General features: G+C 42.0%; 1 protein-coding gene across 3 annotated transcripts in view; it reads left to right on the top strand.

The window, feature by feature from the left end:
- Positions 1-565: 565 nt before the first annotated feature.
- The window catches only part of EFCC1 (EF-hand and coiled-coil domain containing 1), a 58,576-nt gene continuing 42,643 nt past the window's right edge, over positions 566-16,498 (top strand). The window contains exons 1-2 of one of the 3 annotated variants that reach the window (XM_069769820.1): positions 566-1,371; positions 2,772-3,178. In XM_069769820.1, the coding sequence (XP_069625921.1) occupies positions 664-1,371; positions 2,772-3,178 (1,115 nt within the window). In that variant the 5' untranslated portion in view covers positions 566-663. The remainder of the gene's footprint in view (positions 1,372-2,771; positions 3,179-16,498) is intronic. The other 2 variants (XM_069769819.1, XM_069769818.1) reach the window with 2 other exon arrangements.

The following is a 16,498-nucleotide window of genomic DNA, read 5'->3' as shown; positions in this document are numbered from 1 at the left end:
GCTCCCCGACTGTAGCTGCGCTCAACAATGCAGGTCCTACTCCGTAGCCAAAAGCGACAAGAAGCACAGCTTTGGAAAGCTCCCTCACTGGAACCAGTTTAACGTGTGTTCATCTGTTACCGACAACTTGAAAAATACATACTGATACCATAAAGACAGTGCATCGACAGAAGTGAAAAAGCCTGAGCGAGCAGAAAGATGATCAACTTTTAAGGGCATTCCTTTTGTTAATTTAGTGGGACCACTCGCTCGTTCGCAATCGTTACTTGTTAAGCTGGATTCTGCGACGCTGTTGTTCCGCTCGCGTTAAAAAGGAACCAGAAAGAAACTAGTTAAGAAGTTAGAAAGCAACTCGGAGCTCCGGCGGACAAACGGAGCGGGGGGGGCACCTGCCCGCTTTGCCCCGGGGAGCCCCGCGGGGCCGGGGGCCGCACGCAGCGGTCCCCGTCGGGGGGCGGGGGGGAGGGAGGCAAGCGAGACCCCGCCACCGGGGTCACCGGAGCCTCCGGGGCCAGCCGCCGGGACCCCGCCCCGGGGGCAGGCGCCGAGCGGGGCGGGCTGCCAGCCCAGCCCAGCCCAGCCCAGCCCAGGCGAGGCGAGGCGAGGCGAGGCGGGGCGGCCGCCCCCGGGGGCAGAGGATGGTCGGGGAGCGCGGCGGGCGCGATGGAGCCGCCTGAGGGCTGGGACCCGTACGGGCGGCCGGCCCGGCGGACGCAGTGGCTGGTGAGCGCCCTGGCCTACCACTACGGGCTGGACCGCGGCGTGGAGAACGAGATCGTCGTCCTGGCCACCGGCCTGGACCAGTACCTGCAGGAGATCTTCCACCACCTGGACTGCGCCGGGGCGGGCAGGATCCCCGGCGAGGACTTCCGCACGCTCTGCCAGGTGCTGGGGCTGGAGGAGGCGGCGGCGGCGGCCGAGGCCGACCCCGAGGAGTGCGCGGGGCTGTGGGACGGCCTCTCGGCCGAGCTCACCTTCCGCCAGTTCCACGCCCGCCTCTGCGGCTACTTCAGCACCAAGGCGGGCAGCGCGCCGCGCCGCGCCGTGCCGCGCCTGCCGCTGGGCCGGGAGAGCGAGCACATCGAGACCCAGATCCGCCTGCGCAGCCCCCGCCGCCGCCGCCGCCGGGAGCCGCCCGGACCCGGCGCGGCGGGGCGGCCCGGAGGCGGCGGCGGCGGCAGCGGGGGGCCGGCGGCGGAGCGGCGGGCGGCGGGGCCCTGCTCGCGGGAGTGCTACGAGGAGATCGTGGCGCTGGAGCGGGCCGAGGACCGCATCGCCAAGCTGGAGGAGGAGAACGGCAGCCTGCGGGAGCTGGTGGAGGACATGCGGGCCGCCCTGCAGAGCAGCGACGCGCGCTGCCTGGCCCTGCAGGTGAGTGAGCGAGCGAGTGCGCGGCCCGGCCCGGCCGGCGGGCATCGCCCCTCGGCTCCCGGCGGCTCTTCCGAGGCTCCCCGCTGCCCTCGGTTCACGTGTAAGACGCTGCTCTCGGAAGATGCCGTGGCGGTGGCCCCTCCGCCCCCAGAGCGGCTCGTAACGGCAGCGTGGTGGCGCAGACCCGGGTCGCGCTTTCATCTTCGGCGTTAACTTTTCGGCAGAGTTGGGTTACGTGCGAGTCCTTGAGGGGACACGTTGTATTTTCACCAGCGTGACATCACACGCATTTAAGGGATGCGCGGAAAACCACGCTGCTGAAATCGTAGGAGGTGCCAGTTTAACAACCCTAAGCGTATAATGCTGCTTTTTCTATTGCACATCCAGTCAGCCAGATGGACACCGGTCAGGCACCGTTGTGGGTTTTTTTTCCAAAGTGAGAAAGGACTTTTGGATTCTTACCTGCATGACCGAGTGATAAATGCCCGAGAGCTTTGCCTCTGAAACGTTAGAAGTGTGTTTTCTTCAGACCGTGGTCATGAGAGTTCAGAATTGGAGCCAGTTCTGCAAACGGGCTGATGAATAGTCTCTGGCTTCTCTGCAGAGCCCCATTAATTCTGGGGCTGGTTTCTGTTTCTGCTGCATTGGCTCAAGTGAAACACGTACATACTTAACAGCAGTTAAATCACTCCGGCATGAAATAGCGTAGAACAGGCAAAGCACTGAAGGGCTGAGTTCACCGGCCGTTCTGGCGGGTCTGCTCACGTTGGATGTAATACTAACACAACACTCACAGAACTCTGCTCTGTGCACGACACTTCCGTTTGGCGTTAGCTGGCTGCCCGTCTTCGCAGCCTCCGGCGTGGCAGGTGAAAGCCACTTTTACCATTTTCATTTGAAAAGTGAAGGGAAGTCAGAAGCAAACACAAAGTCACCAATCAAAGGCCCCAGAAAGAATCGGAAGAAGGACAAAGATTAGAGCTCCAGAACACCGCCAGCTGCAATCTGTTCACTTCTACTGAACACAACTTAAAAAACATAACTAGAAATATTTTTTTCAGAATGCTACTTGCCTTGTGAGGACAGACTATAGTAATGATGTTAAAGCTATACAGAAATAGCTTTAGGTTGTGCAATAACCTAATTTTCCACTTTAGTGAGTAGTTTTAAAATTAAATTTATAGATATGTATTTAAAAACTACTTTCCAGAGCTGATTGTTTGTATCGGTATTTCACAAAGGTAAGTAGCTTATTAGTTGCTGATCAACTATATGTTATTAGGAAAAAAAAAAAAGGCAAACCAACAAAACACAATCCAGCCATTTTCAGTCTTGATTAAAATGTCAGCTGCTTTAAAACACATTGATTTCTCCCTGCTTTCTGCTCCTCTTCATTTTAGGTAGGACTTCGGAAAAGCCATGCTAACCATAAGGAAGAGGGGACCTGTTTTATAGGGAGTAAGAGACCATTAATGCAGAACCACTCCCAGACCAAGTGCCTTCAAAGTGTCCTGAAGGAAGTGGAACTCATCCGGAGCTCCAGGGATGGGCAAATTGAAGAAGCAATTAGGTTCAATCAAGAGTTGGAAAGAGAGCTGAAGAGTTCTCAGGAAGCTCTCGTCAATCTGGAAGACTGCAACCGTAACCTGAAGAGGGAACAAGCAGAAATGAGGAAGAAGGTTGAAGAGGCAAGACATGCCGTCCTTAACAGTCTTAGCAAAGTGAAGGAGCTAGAAGTGAAAGCTAACGAAGTGCCACATCTGCAAATATACATTCAGCAGCTAGAATCAGAACTGCAGCACTATAGGTAAGTTTGAGTCTATCAAAAAACGCCTATAAAATCACAGTATTGGAACACAAGATAGCTTGAAAATCACTCGTTGTAGCTTATTAAGTGTCTCCAAATACATCTTCTAAAATATAGCCAGAGGGAAATTAGACGCTACTTACCAATTTACTTGGTAGGCAGCCATAACAGAATTGGGTGCGTTCAGTGGAAGGTAGGCTAAAATAAGGATGCTGATCTACAGAGAGCTGAAGTTACTCCTCAAACACACAGCAGTAGGACTCAACATAGTAACTCTTCAAGAAAGCTTCAAAACAAAATGCTGACAGTCCTTCAGAATCCATTTCCAACACACTTATTTTTTCACCTTAATTAGCTAATACCAGTTTAGTCGTTTCCTGCTAGTTAGGTCACACGTACAAAGCCAGCTGTAATCGGATGGCTGATATTCCATTTCTTATGAAAGCTCTTCAACTCGTCATACGAATTGGAGAAAAACACACAAGGCAAACTTCTGGCCAGCAGTTTTAAACTCTGCTGTGACTTTATTGCTTCTTCACTGACAGAATGTGTAATACTCCAGCCAAGAAAAGTTAAAACACTTTCCTAAAACCACACAATAATATCATGGGAGTCTCAAATAAAACATACATCATCCAACTAAAACCTGCTTTTGTAATAGCATAAATAAATATGTTTCCAAAAGTCAGAAAGTTGGTCACAAATTTAACAGTTCACAGCAATGCTTTTCATCTCAGACAAAACTTGGACTCATTGATGGTTATTAAGTGCTAGGCATTTCTGCCCAAGTTTCAGATTGACCTATGGAATAAAATCTTGTTTATATTTTTACTGACCCAAAGTAAAGCTATTTTTTTTTTTTCTAGCTGTACTAAACCTAGTATTTTAATACACTGTCTATTCTGAACTCCGTATCTCTTCCTAAACTTATACTTCCTCTGTTTGCTTTAAAGAAGAATTCATAGTGAGTTATTTGTAGCATCATAGCTATTGTATTGTTTTATGAAGTGAGGAAGTACTAAAAATAATCATTTTATCCAGTGTCTTTCTGTAAGCATTGTATATGTTAATAGCTGTGTGGTTACAGAAGATAAAAGCATTTATTTAAACATCTATAGGATTTTAAACACACTGTGAAGGCACATAATGTCGAAGATGACTATCATTCATTTACAGGGATATCTGGATGAATGATACAACACTTAGTGCTAAGAGAGATCACACTACTTGTCTAGTTTATCAAGTTCTCCTTGGCATGAGCACCAAAGACTTAAGATGAGTTCTTGTCCTGCAGAATTGCTTTTCCAAAGTATGATGGATAAAAAAAAATCACCTTTAAACACATAGAGATGAACTAGTTAAAGACAATAAGAAATGTCAACTAGGCCTTGCAGAGCAAGAACTTTTATGGGTTACATCAAAACAAATAGTGTGAGTTTAAAAATGGAAATTATATGTTCTTTGTAAGATAATCTTCATCCATAATATTTATTTTAAAATTGTATGCTAATTTAAAGTGAGTGTAAAGCTCACAAATGGTGCTAGACTGACTGTTTAGAAACTACACCCTTTTTTTAGCCCCACGACACATTCAGCACAGGACCAGGCTAGCTTCCACATGCAAGATCCTTTAATGGGTCTTGACTCTACATTAGCCATGAAGCACTTCCATCTCCCTGTCCCTGTAATACAGCTCTTGGCAGAAACAGTTTAACAGCAGAGCCGCTTAATGATGATTGTGACTTGCATGCCTGTGGTTGTATTCCACAGTTCTGCAGTATATGGAATGCCATTGTTCCGCATATTCCACAGTGTGGCAGAGAGATGCCCAAACTAGCAGAAAATAGGTAAGTTAGGCAGTGCAGAGCTCTGCGTTACTGTGATGAAAGAGTTTAACACCAGCAGGGCTACCTCTACCCTATGCAGCCATTGGCATCATAGCTTGTCCCACTCACTTTACGTGCTTACACTTGTGCTACAGATGGCAGAAACTCCTGCTCATAGAGAATCATCTTCTGTGGTGCAGAAGTCCAAAACCCATGGTCTTAGTTTGGGTGAAGTGCTAGGAGTGCATTTTGAGGGGAAGCTGATGAGTTGGCCAAAGCATAGAGATGGAGGGACAGCTGCTATATCCTGCAGATTTCTCAGACTGCCAATTGGCAAGTGTGTTACCTGTAATGTTATTCAAGTCAGTATGTATCTAAGTTAGTACTCCAGTGAGCAGTTTTCTCCATTTCCAAGTACCACAAGAAGTTTGTGAACATGTAAGCGGGATCTAGGTTTGGCAAGAACTAATGCTGCAAGGTAGCAGTGGAGAGAAGTGGGTGGGGATTTGAGTATGCTGGAAAAAGCATTTAAAACTGCAGATATGTCTCCTGAGAATTCACGTTAAGTGGCTTGGTATGCCACTATTTTACTCCAGCTAAAGTCCAGTTTCTTCCAGAGAGGATCATATTCAAGAATGAGACTGGTCTATGAGCTTTACACGCTGCTCCTATTTATACTTTCATATTTATAAAGTAAATGATTTCTTCTTTTAGGTTCAGATTTTCAAAGCTCTTTAGGCATCTAATTCCCACTTCTAGACCTTCATCTTATACCAATTTGCTATTATTTAGACCTGGAATCACAACAATGACCTTAAGTTATAAACCCTAATTCAGGAAGCAACATAGCTTGCACCTATCCAGGAAAGTGTTTAAGTACCTGCAAGTGATTAAATGTTTTCCTAAATTGGGGTACTTAATTGCAATTGCCTTTTCTGCCCATAGACTCCTATTGCTGCAAATTTAATGCAAAACGTTGCTATCAACATCTCTGGTAAATGTTTGCTAACTGAAGTTTCTATGACTTAAACATGAACTTTTTCTGAGTACATAGGTTCCTGTATCAGGATTTGAAATGTCCCTGTCATGTTATTAGATTCATAAGGCAACCTAGTTGACCAAAGAGTTTATAGATACTTCTTGTCTTGTGGGGCACATCCTATTCTTCCTACACTGGATGCATGTGTCAGGCTTTTGTCCTCTTTCTCCAGCATTAGAAATTTGTACTGTCTTTTATTTTTTAATCCCTGTCAATTTAATGAGTCAGCTCAGATACTTTAACAGTAAATTTCAAGAAATTTCTTACTGAAAAGCATGAGTTAAATTCATTTCAGAGGAAAAAGACATCACAAGAAATTGTATGTTTATCATTGGTATTATATAAAAAATGCATAATTCACAATGTCAATATATGGAAGAGTTTAGGAAGTTATGCAAGTCCCATTTTTTATGCAGTGCTGCCCAGAAAGTTATTCTCATTTTGTATGGGTGCACTTGATTTCATTTTCCAAGGTATAGGAGTTTTCATTTGTTATTACTAAGCTCACCTTTTCCATTTTTGGACTACTCTTCCAGTTCCTCAAGATGATATTGGGACTCATCTCCAAACTGCTGTCATTCCCCCCAGCTTGATGTCAATAGCGCATTTGTAGTTTCTCTTTCAAAAGTTCAAGGCTTAGATGAAGATTCTGGCTAGGTCCCCAGACAGATTCTGGTGACCTCTACTTGATATACTCTCTTCATCTGAAAGCCAATCATTAAAAGCTATTCCCTAAACTCCTTTTTTTTTTTCCAGTAAGTTTTGCTCCAGCTCAAGGTGACACTATCCATGGATTCTAATGTAGTCCTATGATTTATAAGTATTGTTTATAAGAATGCCACATATAAAAATGTTACTACAATAAAAATGTCACATCTACTGCTTCTTTTTAGCCATTCAGCCATTTTCCCTGTCAGAAAAGGAAATTGGTTTGACATGAATTGTTCTTGCCAAATATAAATTGGGTCTGTTCTCTATACTACATTGTAGGTGGCTTAGAAATTGATTACTTAATAATGTTCACAGATTCTTTTTCTCTTTAATAGCATTGGAGGGTACAACAGAATTTAACAAGCTTTTTTTGATCCCAGTGTAACAAATAAAAAGAAAGGTCATTTAGAATTGAAATAGACTTCATAATGGAGATGTTCACAGAGGCTTTATGTTGCTGTGTTAGCCAGCAGCACAGTAATTACATAGGTCAGTAGAAGGGGTCATAAAATACCAAAAATGCTTCCCATATGCATGGTTTGTCTCCCAAATTACTTAATTATCCGTCAGCATTTATATGTGTTAATGAGTAGGAATCCTTTTTACATGGAATGCTGAGAGGCTTGTTTCATCCCCTCATATTCTCTTATAAATATGAAGATGGAGGCCTCTAGCATAATTTCCTCCATTTATTTCTTTCATAAATTCACCATGTTAATTTTTCCAAAAACTTATGCTTTCAGTTATCCTATATTGGAAGTGGTTCAGTTTTTCTTTTAGGAGACAGCATCCTGATCTTTTCCATAATTTCTTAGGTTATCATTTACTGTGTAAAATATGACAAGATGGACCAAACAGATCCAAATCAGTAATCCAGGAACAAGAGAGGAATATGAAAATATTCCTAACTGATACAGAATCAGCTCTGTTAAGTAAAGAAAGAAAAACCCTAGGAAGGAAACACTATTCCACAAAAGAAGGTGTACATAATAGGTTATTTCCAATCTGAATGATAATGCATGTTTCATAGTTAGGCATTCTAGAACTGTTCTTCTATTTAAAAAATTAAACATTAAATAAAGAAAATCTGGACAACTTTCTGCTCGACTACTGTCATCAATACCAACTACTTGCTGGTTGTAAGGTAACTGCATCTTGGCAATTTATTTTGGATGGCACAAAATTTCATTGGAGACTGTGGGTGTATATGTGCTGGACTACAGAAAAGACTGGATAGAGCCACAGACGATAAGTATATCCTTGGACAAGAGCAAGAACAGGCAGGGAGCAGTGACTGATGGCAGTCAGTAAGAACGATGACAGTCAGGGAACTGAGCTCATGGAGAGTGAAATAAAATCTTAATTTGCAGAGCCTCATCTGTAAGAGCACTCAAACAGATTGTTCTAGATGAACTGATGTAATCTCATTTTATTTTCTAATTCTGTTTGTACCTGGGTTTTTTTTTCTACTTAAGACTGTAAGAATTTATATTACATAGAAGTCTGCCAGAAAAACCCACAGAACTTTTAAGTTTTTCAGGGAGTTAACAGTAGCAGGTGAATGTTCCCATTATACGAAGCTTAGACTACTTGTGTGTCTTTAGTCATACTAAGCAAGCAACTCAGATTACTAGTCATTTGAAACACTTCAGAAGGAACATTTTTATTTCGCACAAAGAGATAACGTAAGGTATTGTTATATATGGTAGAGAGAACTGTACAGAGCAATTTAAATACATTAACTTGACATCAAAGAAAATGTATAGCATCTCTTTCTATAGAAAGGTTAGTTTCATTGCAAATGCAAGAAGAGTCTTTCAGTTCTTTTTAACGTTAATAATACTTGCTTCCCATAATAATAGCAAAACCTTTGCTTCAAATCCATTCAAATTAATGCAAGTGCATTTATCCACAAGGAAGCTTGTACTTGTATGCTAATTCTGACATTGGAAATGTAGCCAGTTCTCTGGCCTTTTTCAGTGCTGGGCTCTTAGTTACACAGTGTTTATTCTTGGGAGACTTCCCCTGGTTCCTCACTAAATCCTCCTTTTCATCTGACTTGCCTTATTTGCTGTGTTGGGAGTAAATCACTGTGAGCACAATAGCAGTGCCACACATAAGGACACTGCCCATTCACTGGGGTGGACGTGCTTTTGCCGTGTCCCAGGCTTCCTCCCACAGCTCTGTGGAAACACCATTTGTTGAACCCACTGTAGCTGTCACTTAGCAGCCCCCATTACGCGTACCTTCCTGGGGACAGAGAGATTAGAGTGTACTGCAAGCCCTGCCATAGTCAGCAGTAACAAAAAGATTGTCCAAGCCAAAGGAGTTAGTTTTGTCATCTCATACACAGTACGTGACACATGCAGCTGCCTTTTAAAGCTGTCTCCTCATGCCCTTCTATGCGTAATTTGAATCATGCTAAGCCTTCCTATACCAGAGAGATTATTTTTTCCCCAGAAGGTGTGCAGTCAGCATTTCTGCAGCTACTCTCCCTTGAATTAGTGCCTGGAAATTCAGCCAGCAGCCTGGTGGTCCCCCACGGTGACAGCCGTGCACCTCCCTCCTTCATCTGGCTGCCCTGACAAGCTGCATCACACCTCTCTAGCTTTGTAGTCATTCCCCAAGAAAATGAACACCTTTTACTGCCCAAATTTTCTAGGTGATGCAACATATTATTTATCTTGTCTTATGTCAGCAAAAATCAAAAATTAATTTCATACACAAAGATAACTTTAAATTAAAGAAAAAACCTTCTTCCCCACCCCTTTCAAATAGTTTCATAAGACTGGACTCCCTATCAGAGGCTATGCCACTTTGAAAGCAAGCCTCTCAGAACTAAGTTACTTTCTCACTGTCATTGCAAGAACCAAAATCAAACAGAGATGGTCCTAGCTCATAAATAGCTCTCAGCTGCAACCCTCTGGATTATTTGGGTAAGCTCCTGTACAGCACCTTTCTATATCAAATATTAGCAGTGTGTTGCTTTCTGCCATAAAGGCTTCCTAGGTACTTTCTGCCTGGTGAGCCTACTCGCCGGTGATAGGGCATCACTGCCGTGTACTGCTGTCATGCTCAATTTATAGACCTTAGAATTGCATTAACCTTGATACCATCCATCTGACAGATCGTGACACTTCAGATCCCACTGCGTGCAGATAACGAGCACAGCAAACTTGATGCATTGGGGTTATTCTGGGAATGGAGTTATCAGCTTGACAAGACTGGGATCTGTGCATCTCTCTTGACCTAAAAGCCAGCTAACATCAGTGTAGGAGAGCTGCATAAAAAGAACAATTATTTATTACCAAGAAAAACGCATCTGTAAGCCAAGAGTTTGTAGCCTCCTGCCACAAAGTATTACAGCTCATTACCAACCTCACTGGGGAGCCAGGAGGACTGTTACGTGTTGCCTACACAGTCACGCGCTCAGCCTTTCTGTTGTTTCTTAAGCAAACCTGACAAGTTTGTAGCCACTTCTATGCAAAAGAGCACCTGCAGGAAAGGATGCTTGCCAGAGCGCTCCAGTTTTCCCCACCTCACTACAAGGTCTCTGTATGAGCAGGTCCCACTGTGCTGCGCTCTGCTCATAGACTCGTGTGATCAGACCTGTTGAATTTATTAGCAGCATTCCTTTGCTTATAGGAGTAATGAGAACATAACTGGGCAATAAATCTTTTACTGAATGGAAGTTTGCCAAACCTCCCTAACAAATGCTTTGAAGAGCCAGGAGTATTTTAAAAATTTACTTCTGGTCAGTTTTGTAAGACAAAGTAGTAATATATAACCTCAAAGTGTAACCGGTGGCTTAAACTTGGGGCTTCTATGTTTACCTCCCTAGATGTCAAAGATATTAACAAAAATCTGAAGTAAAAACACCAGGGGAGAGATCCTGAGAGGACCAGAGTATTGACAAGTGCTTCAGTCAGGCACTTAAACACACATTTAGTATAAAGTACTCAGCAACTCCACTGAGCCCCTCCAAAGATAAAATTAAAACAGATCAACCAACCATATCTCAAGTGGGTTTAGCGCATGTCATTTTTGCTGTCAATTCACGTAAGTTGCTTTGAAAAATCAAACACTGCTGATCATCTACACTCAGGCATGAGCAGAGAATTCTGCATTCTTTGACGCTTTTTATTCTGCTGGAGGAATAAAAAGGGAAGAAATTTTATTTTTTCTTTTCTTCCTAAAACTTGAAAAATCACTTCATGAAAATGAGGAGAGGAGGAGTTCTACTAAAGCAGTAAGAAGCAATTGTTTACTCTTTGCTCATCCCACTTCCCTTCAGGACACAAAATAGACGAGGTAGTTTGTAAGGTGAATGCTGACAACCCAAGTTTTCAAACATATTAAACTAATTTGTTCTGCTAAAATAGTCTGCTCTCAGAATATGGAAGGATTGATGATCTGCACGGGAGGAGGCCTTACCTCTTGAATACATCCCAAAAGGGACATGATCTGACAAGATGAGTGAAGTCACCCTAGAACAGTTCAAGGAAAATTTGTGTATGTTATGCTTAAAAAACAAAACTCAACAAAAAGCCTTTAACACATGCACCAGATAAAAGCATGGAATCATGAAATCTGGAAATGCTAGAGGGACCAGCCCACTCAAACCTGTCCTTTGATTTGCAAGAAGTATGTTCTGTTTCAGCAGCTTTCTTCAACCAGATGTCTATTGGAGTTAGCCATCCAAAGAAGAAATTAATCTAGCCTTTTAATAGAAGCACAGGCAACCCTTCTACTTCATCATTCACTTAAATTCTCAAAAGGCTCCTCTATGTAATATAAATACTAAATTTTCTGGAGACCTGGGAAAATATCTAGAAAGTAAAATAAGTTGACTCCATGACTTCACTGGGAACTTGCCATAATGCAAACCCACAGGCAAACTAACTTCTTAAACCCCATCCTTAGGATAGCACAGGCAAGATCAATTTATTTTAAATACAATCATGTTACTTAGGACACGGCCAGGGATACTTACATAAAGGTAGATAGTCAATCTGTATCTAAAAGTGCCTAGACTCTAAGCAGGTTGGGGGATGGGCTAAGAAATGTTGCTGATCTTAGGAAATAAAATATAGGCAATTTCTGTGTTTTCAATGACACTAGACAATTATTTAGCAGTTCTGCAAATATTTGCTGGAGTTTGTTCTGTTTATCTGTCTTCTCACAGTAGTCAGAATTCCTGTTGAGTCACTGGCCATGTTTACTGTACTTTTCCCTTCATTCTCCAGTACATTTTTTCAACTTTATCAGCATCTCGTCTGCCTGCTTAGCAGAATGATTAAAATCCAGACTGATATTTGCCACTCTAGTGCTTGGCTTAGGGTATTCTTTGTGATACTCAGCATATTTTCCTATATTTGCTGGATTTGCCTGGCAATCTGAATCTCAACTATTCAGAACTGTACCAACTGAAACAACCTAAGAAAAACTGCAGTCACAACCTAAGAAAAATGCTGCCCTCAAACTAGAAAAAAAAGCTAGAAGAGAATGCTCAGCACTATAAGGAGAACTTTGATTAAATGCATCTGATTTAAAGCTTCACATTCTGAGATAATCCCAAACTGGAAACTCAGACTGAGATTTTGAGGGGGGAAGAAGGAGGGCGGGAAGATGAGCTAGTCAAAGTACTTGCTTTAGTCTGTTGCAGAGAAACAATATTTTTACAATTCCAGATGTGGAACCTATCTGTGTCCTCAAGTCAAGCAACCTGAAAATTGTAAGATATATCGAGAGGCTGGCTTTAGTTGTTATTTACAGAGATCATTCTTTATCTATGAAAAAAAGGAATTTTTATAGCTTTTCATAATGCCCATCTGAAAATCTGACAAATTCTAATAAAAATGTATAGATATATGTGTCCTTAAAGGATCACAAATCTGCAGCTTAACTTCGAAGACTGAAAATGTAAAGCTTGGAATCAAGCTTGATCAGTATCACAGGGTGCTGACTGTATCTGTTCACCAGTGTCATTTCACACAGGAATGTACTTTATGAAAAAAATGGTTGGACAATAAATGTCAAATGTAAGTTTTGAGCATGACGCATCTTCAGAAATTTACTTTTGTATAACAAGTAACTTCAGCCTTCACAGCATTGTTCTTAAGATCAGTTCAAAAATAAGGTGTAGAAGTTGTGATTGACTGTGTGTTGCAGTCCCTCCTTGTTTGTGGAAAAAAGCATTCTCTGAGGGATGCCTGAGCTTCAAGTGCTAATTGTCATCATATCACACATCATTCATTTCAAGAAAAGAGGTGCCAAGTATTAGGAATCGGATTACAGTGGAAAGACCCCAAACCTTTCAGTAAATCTACAGAATAAAATCAGGCCCTGTGCTTTTTGTGAAGAGTCTCTTTTCACAGCAGAATGTTTCAGGGAAGGTTCGTGATGTCACATTAATCATAACACTGAAAAATTTGGTATTCACAGCACATCTGCTCTGCTTTATGCTCTGTACTTGACCCCATCACATGTCCTTGGCATTAGTTCACATAACAAAAGTATCTGGAACTGCATATGGTGAGGTCAGCCCAGTTTAAAGCAAAACATTGTCAGGTTTAAGCTGAGCTCTGAGTATAGTATTTTTGCACTGCTGTAGCTGATAGGTCTAAGTAGCACTCTGCTTAGCAGAAATTTACACATGACAGAAATATGAGCAATCAAAGCCAAGCCAATGCTTATGAAAACTGCGGAAAAGTAGGTTATGCTACCCATTTCTGTGTCAGCAAATATCCAAAGGTGAATTTCCAGCAGTGTATATGCAACTGGGGGTACACCTGTATTTTGTGGTGCATTAATGTGTTCACTCCCAGCAAGCCCTCTCTGGAGCTGAGGGCTGCATCAGCACAACATCCTGAGCACGCCACGTCTTCTTGAGTGCTGCAGAGCTGCACAGCACAAATACTAGCTCTTTGGAATTAATTCAAGTGATTTTACACTGCACAACATAGGCATACCCTTGAAAGCACAGATCTCATAGATATTCTCTGCTGCAGAATGCAGAGACATTAAGGGGGCTGTTTATAGTGGTTTAATTTGGTGGCCTGACAGGTCTGGCATGAATGAGGTAAACAGATGGACCACTCACAGCAACTGCACTGATTTAATTTAGACCCAGGCAAAGTACTCAGGCTGAATAGTTCATCCTCCAAAAATACAGTTTGGAAACAGTTTAAACTACTTGCATATTTAGGTTACATCAGGCAAGAATTCACATAGACAAAAGGAAAAGCAGAAAAACTGTGGTCCTTTATTTGGATGTTTTCTTGCTGGAGTGTTTTGATTTTTCTATCTGAATGACATTAAATCAGTATAGCTAAATCGAATTTCAAAATACCATTTTAAGACACAAAAAAGAAATGAAACCCAAATGAAATATTTCATGTTGAAGAAGCAGCTTCCTTAGATGCAAAACATTTTTTCCTCAGCTTCCTAATTCAACCAAACAAAAAAAAGAAAACGTTTGAACTGCTATAAGCAAAATTTAGGAGAGACGCTGATCCTTAGTCTGAAAGGTCTGTGTTTCCATTAATGAACGTACATAGCTCTCCTTGATTTCCAATACTGTCCACAGTCCCCAGGGACAGTTCCTTCAGCAGAGGAAAAAGAACAAGAAAACCAAAAATAAGAATGCTTTTAGCTTATATCGTCAGAAAGACTGTGTCTCTGGACTGCTGGAGCCCCAGCTGTGATGTGACTGGTTTTGCAGAAAGAGAAGTCTTCTGGCAGTGAAATATTACCACCATTGGCAGGATATTCCTGGGTAAATGCACTGACTTTGAATGAAGGACCTTTCAGTGTAGCCAGGGTCTTGGTATCTTTCAGAAAAGTTATGATTAATCTTTATACAGCAGAATTATATACTGGGTCTATTCTCGTGCTGTCAATCTTACACTTGCTACTTTTCTCCTTCTTCTGTTGTTACCTACATGCTTTGGTATCTTTGGTTTGGGTTTTTTTGTTCATCATGATTTAGACTTTCTGAATGATGCTTCAATAGGAAATTTGTAAAAGTAAATAAATGTAAAGCTTTTTAGGTAAATACTATGCAGTATATGAGTGATCTAAGCTCTGAATTCACATCAAATAATCATGATTAAGGATCTAAAATCCTGAGAGTTTTGAGGCATTTAGACCTGTACTTTATATAAATCAGAGAAACTGTCAATCCCTAAGGCTTGGCACTTGTTGTGAAGTACTAGAAGTCATTTATACTTAAACTGCAGTTCTCCAGCCTTCTCAGTTAATGCTCTGCCCCTGCAAACAGCACTGTCTTGCAGCCAACAAGTCTTTTCTTCTAGTTAGGATACAGGTTACTTGTAATCTAAATTACCTCTTTATTAAATGATGTTCTTTTTAGAACAGAAGATTATTAATGCTGGAAAGGTAGCAATTATTGCTTCCTATTCCAAGCCAAGTGAGCTTTTCTGTGGCAGGCTCCCATGGACTAGCTAAAATAATGGAGCTCTGTTTCGTGAACATGCGCGACGCACAGTACAGAAGTCACCAGGAAGCAATTAATGCTTTGCTGCCTCACGTACTCAAGTCGAAACTTAAATTCTATTGATCTGCATTTACCTGTCATTATATACAGGAAACAAACAGAAAATAACCCCTAAACAAAGCAATGACTCCATAGGCAGAGACCACAAAAGACACCCTGAGCCCTCCAGTTTATCTAGTCAGTCCCTGGAAGGCAGAGCCTAACTGGCAATTTCTTCTCTTCATGTGGCTCCATAAAGAAAGAAAAGGCCACAGTGAACAGGAGTGGGGGAAGAAAGAGCAGTTCTGCTCATTACTGTGAAAAAGGAGCTGTCAAAATGTCACCTTCTTTCATCCTTCCTCCCTTGCCAGCCTTTTTTTGACCCAGGGAATGGAAGCCTAAATCAAACAGTCAGAATGAATGATGAAACTGCATAGTCTGTACAAAACAAAACAAGAGGCTGTTGAGAGCAGTAAAAAGGGGGCCCATCCGAAGGCAGCAGACAACACTCAGCTGTTGGTTTCCTTGATTTCATTACAACAGAGGCTGGCGCTTGAACAGCCATGGTGGGAAGACAGACCCCCTTCCTTTTGCATCTATAAATGCAGCCTGTAAGGTTCCTGCATGCATAAAATGAACTGTAATGTGTGGATATTTATCTTTGGTCAAAGGGAACAGGATTAGTAGGATGACCAGTCTAACAAAGATCTGATCTATCATCAGTCAGGCTTCAGAAAGGGTCAGAGCACTGGTTCAAAATAAAGTTTTAATACTGGCAACAAGAATGGCTAATTTTAATTAAGTTCTGTGTTGGAGGGAGAATAGTATAACAGCTCACAATAGGCGAGGTGAATGTGAACTGGGAGAGCTGTTGAAATATGGAAAGAAAACCATGTAGTGTATTGTTTTTAAAAGCAGGCTTATGAATTATCCATCAATTCAACATGCAGAGGCCCAAGTTCACTTTCAGGTGTTTATTATTTTTGGTGAAGTTAAGCAAACCAGTGCTTTTGCATGTTTGTTTTGTGTTTTAACCAAGCTCTAAATTAAAGCAACTTTTCAAAGACAAAAATCCTCCCAGGACCCTAGGAAGGTATGCTTCTCTACCATGCTTGCGAAAATGCTAGGTTTTTCCCATCACTTTATAAATGAAACTGTGAAACCATGATCTGGCCTAGAACATAATATACAAAGTGCCAGGTCAGAGGTGAGTGCTATAAAACAGGTGTAAAAAAAGTTTGTGTGGC

The sequence above is a fragment of the Haliaeetus albicilla genome, chromosome 24, assembly GCF_947461875.1.
Source record: "Haliaeetus albicilla chromosome 24, bHalAlb1.1, whole genome shotgun sequence".
Taxonomy (NCBI): Eukaryota; Metazoa; Chordata; class Aves; order Accipitriformes; family Accipitridae; genus Haliaeetus; species Haliaeetus albicilla.
This window is presented reverse-complemented; position numbering and strand designations above follow the sequence as displayed.